General features: G+C 38.3%; 1 protein-coding gene across 1 annotated transcript; it reads right to left on the reverse strand.

Annotated features, from left to right (window-relative positions):
* On the reverse strand, nt 749-2,165 carry LOC107635778 (NAC domain-containing protein 83). The gene is made up of 3 exons (XM_016339346.2): nt 1,762-2,165; nt 1,143-1,692; nt 749-963 (listed from the first exon to the last, which is right to left on the reverse strand). The coding sequence occupies exons 1-3, from the start codon at nt 1,946-1,948 to the stop codon at nt 873-875; spliced, it is 828 nt and encodes a 275-aa protein (XP_016194832.1). The 5' UTR covers nt 1,949-2,165; the 3' UTR covers nt 749-872.

Consider the following 2,230-nt stretch of genomic DNA (forward strand, 5'->3'; position numbering starts at 1 on the left):
ATATACGATTATTTTTTTTTTTGTATTTAAGTAAGTTTGTCGATTCCCAGCGAATTTTATAAAAAATAACAAATTTGTTTTATTCTGGCGAACTCTATAATCACCTTATCCTCTTCCGAACTCCTCTTAACGTTTTTTCTAAAAGAGTATATAAATTTACAAACAGTATATAGGAGTATACAAAATACACAGACAACCAGCATGACTTATTCAAGAATTTTTTTAATTATAAATTAAAAAAAACAAGTCATATTTAACAATAACAACCATTGTTATCGTCTCTAAAAATATACGGATATACTGAAATAAGCCAATTTTAACAAGAATTTTTTAATTAAAAATTAAAAAAAATATTTTCCAAAAATAAAATACAACTTATTTTTTGGATGGTCTATACGACTTATTTTTCAAAAAAACTATTAATTAAAAATTTTTCATTGTCCAATTTTAATTTAAAAAATGAGTAATTTTTTAGAATTAATGGGCCCATGTCAGTTTTTTATTTTCCCTTTCGGCAAAGTTAACCCATGGGGAAAGGGGAATAAGTGCAACTAACAAGTGGGATGCTGATTTCGCAAAGATAATATGCTCTTATTCTCGTTATTTGGTCGTTCCCCTTAAATGTTAAAACACAATTGTTAGATTCCACAATCGGTTCCACCCTCTTTTTCTCTCCCTGTTTTTCATCTTTTTCTTTCCTCCCACTTTTTCTCTGTAAAAGCACCTTCTTCAAAAGGGAAATCAGTAGTTTTCTTTTCTTTTCTTTTTATTCCGTAGGGTGAAAGAACAAATGCATGGTGAGAGCATTACTAGTACCAACTAGAAAAAAAAAAAAGACGGAAAAATGGAAGAGTTTAGAATTGTATTGCATACTAGTATGAGTAGAAGGGGATACTCTTCAAATTCAGATTTAAAATATCTTTAATGCCGGTCGGTTTCCTGCCGGATTGATGCTTGCTACATCTATTCCATCAAGGGAAGAGGCGATAGTTAATTAATTAATTAGTTACACCTAAACAGAAAAGGGAAAGATAGAGGCAGAGCGCAGCGTGCACACAGTTCATGTGTGGAAGTGCACTAGCGAGCTAGCCAATTACTAAGACAAGAGTAACAAGTAAAATTATATTTAAGGTTGTTTTCACCTGAAAAAAGGAAAGTTGTTGCAGCTACTGCTGTCTTCATGCTCATCGGATTCGGTGGTGATTCCACTGGTGCCAGAGGTCGAAGAAGCAGGAGGGGTCACGCGGTTCAAATCAGCCCTGTTCTGTGCCAAGAAATCGTAGAAAACCACCTTAGAGTTGCTGCCCTCATGGCTGATGGTGAAGGCCTCTTCTGATGCTGATGCCGAATGGGAATTGTGATCCAGTAGAACATTCTTAGCAGTAGCAGGTGCTCTCCTCTTGAAGAATATGCGACAGAGAACCCAATTTTGCATGGGAAGCAGGTGGGGGTGGGAGACAAGGCGATACTCGTGCATGATCCAATCTGTTCTTGATCCATAAGGAGGCTTGCCTCTGTAAAAGACGAGAGTCTTCTTCATGCCAATAAGTTGGTGGCCTTTTGAAGTTGCGATGTGTTTGTCCAAGCCCGTGGCTTTCCAGTAGCCCGAGTTGGTGGCTCTGTTGGATCGGTTCCCGTTGGGGTATTTGGCCTCCCTCGTGCTGAAGAAGTACCTCTCTTGCTCCAAATCACCTGATGTATGTGTACTTGAGCAAAACAGGCTTGAGAAATAAAATGAAAAGAGTTGTCAACTAGTCATACCTGGTAAATCCCATGGATCGGACTTGCAAATATCAACCTCAGGAATGAAAGAGGCCGGCAACGGGCAGGAGAAGACCTTGCGCTTTAAGTATTGAACCACCAGCTCTTCATCCGTCGGGTGAAACCGGAATCCTGGAGGCAATCTCAGCTCCCCATTCTTCACAAAACTACTCCCTCTCCCCTCCATCCTTTTCTGTTCTATGCTCCCCACAATGGTCAGTGGTAAGACTATGTATTTATGTTTGTCCGCTTGGGTGACAAACAGCGAAGAGACTGAAGGCACTCGTGCAGCCTCCAATTCCCAATGTTAGCCCATCAAAGTTGAGAGAGCACAAGCAAAAGAAGAAAAGAGGAAGAATATAACAAAAGCACAAAAGGAGGGCCAGGAAAAGGAAGAGAGAAAGATGTAGAAAAGAAAAAATTAAAACAAAAAAAAAAGGCTAGTATTAACTATTTTTATTATATGAAA

The sequence above is a fragment of the Arachis ipaensis genome, chromosome B04 (genome assembly GCF_000816755.2).
Source record: "Arachis ipaensis cultivar K30076 chromosome B04, Araip1.1, whole genome shotgun sequence".
Taxonomy (NCBI): Eukaryota; Viridiplantae; Streptophyta; class Magnoliopsida; order Fabales; family Fabaceae; genus Arachis; species Arachis ipaensis.

Coding starts and splice junctions, on each gene's coding strand:
- LOC107635778 (XM_016339346.2), bottom strand. CDS start 1,948: ATGGAGGGGAGAGGGAGTAGTTTTGTGAAGAATGGGGAGCTGAGATTG. Junction 1,693..1,761: donor CGATCCATGGGATTTACCAG/GTATGACTAGTT, acceptor CACATACATCAG/GTGATTTGGAGCAAGAGAGG. Junction 964..1,142: donor AACAACTTTCCTTTTTTCAG/GTGAAAACAACC, acceptor TTGATGGAATAG/ATGTAGCAAGCATCAATCCG.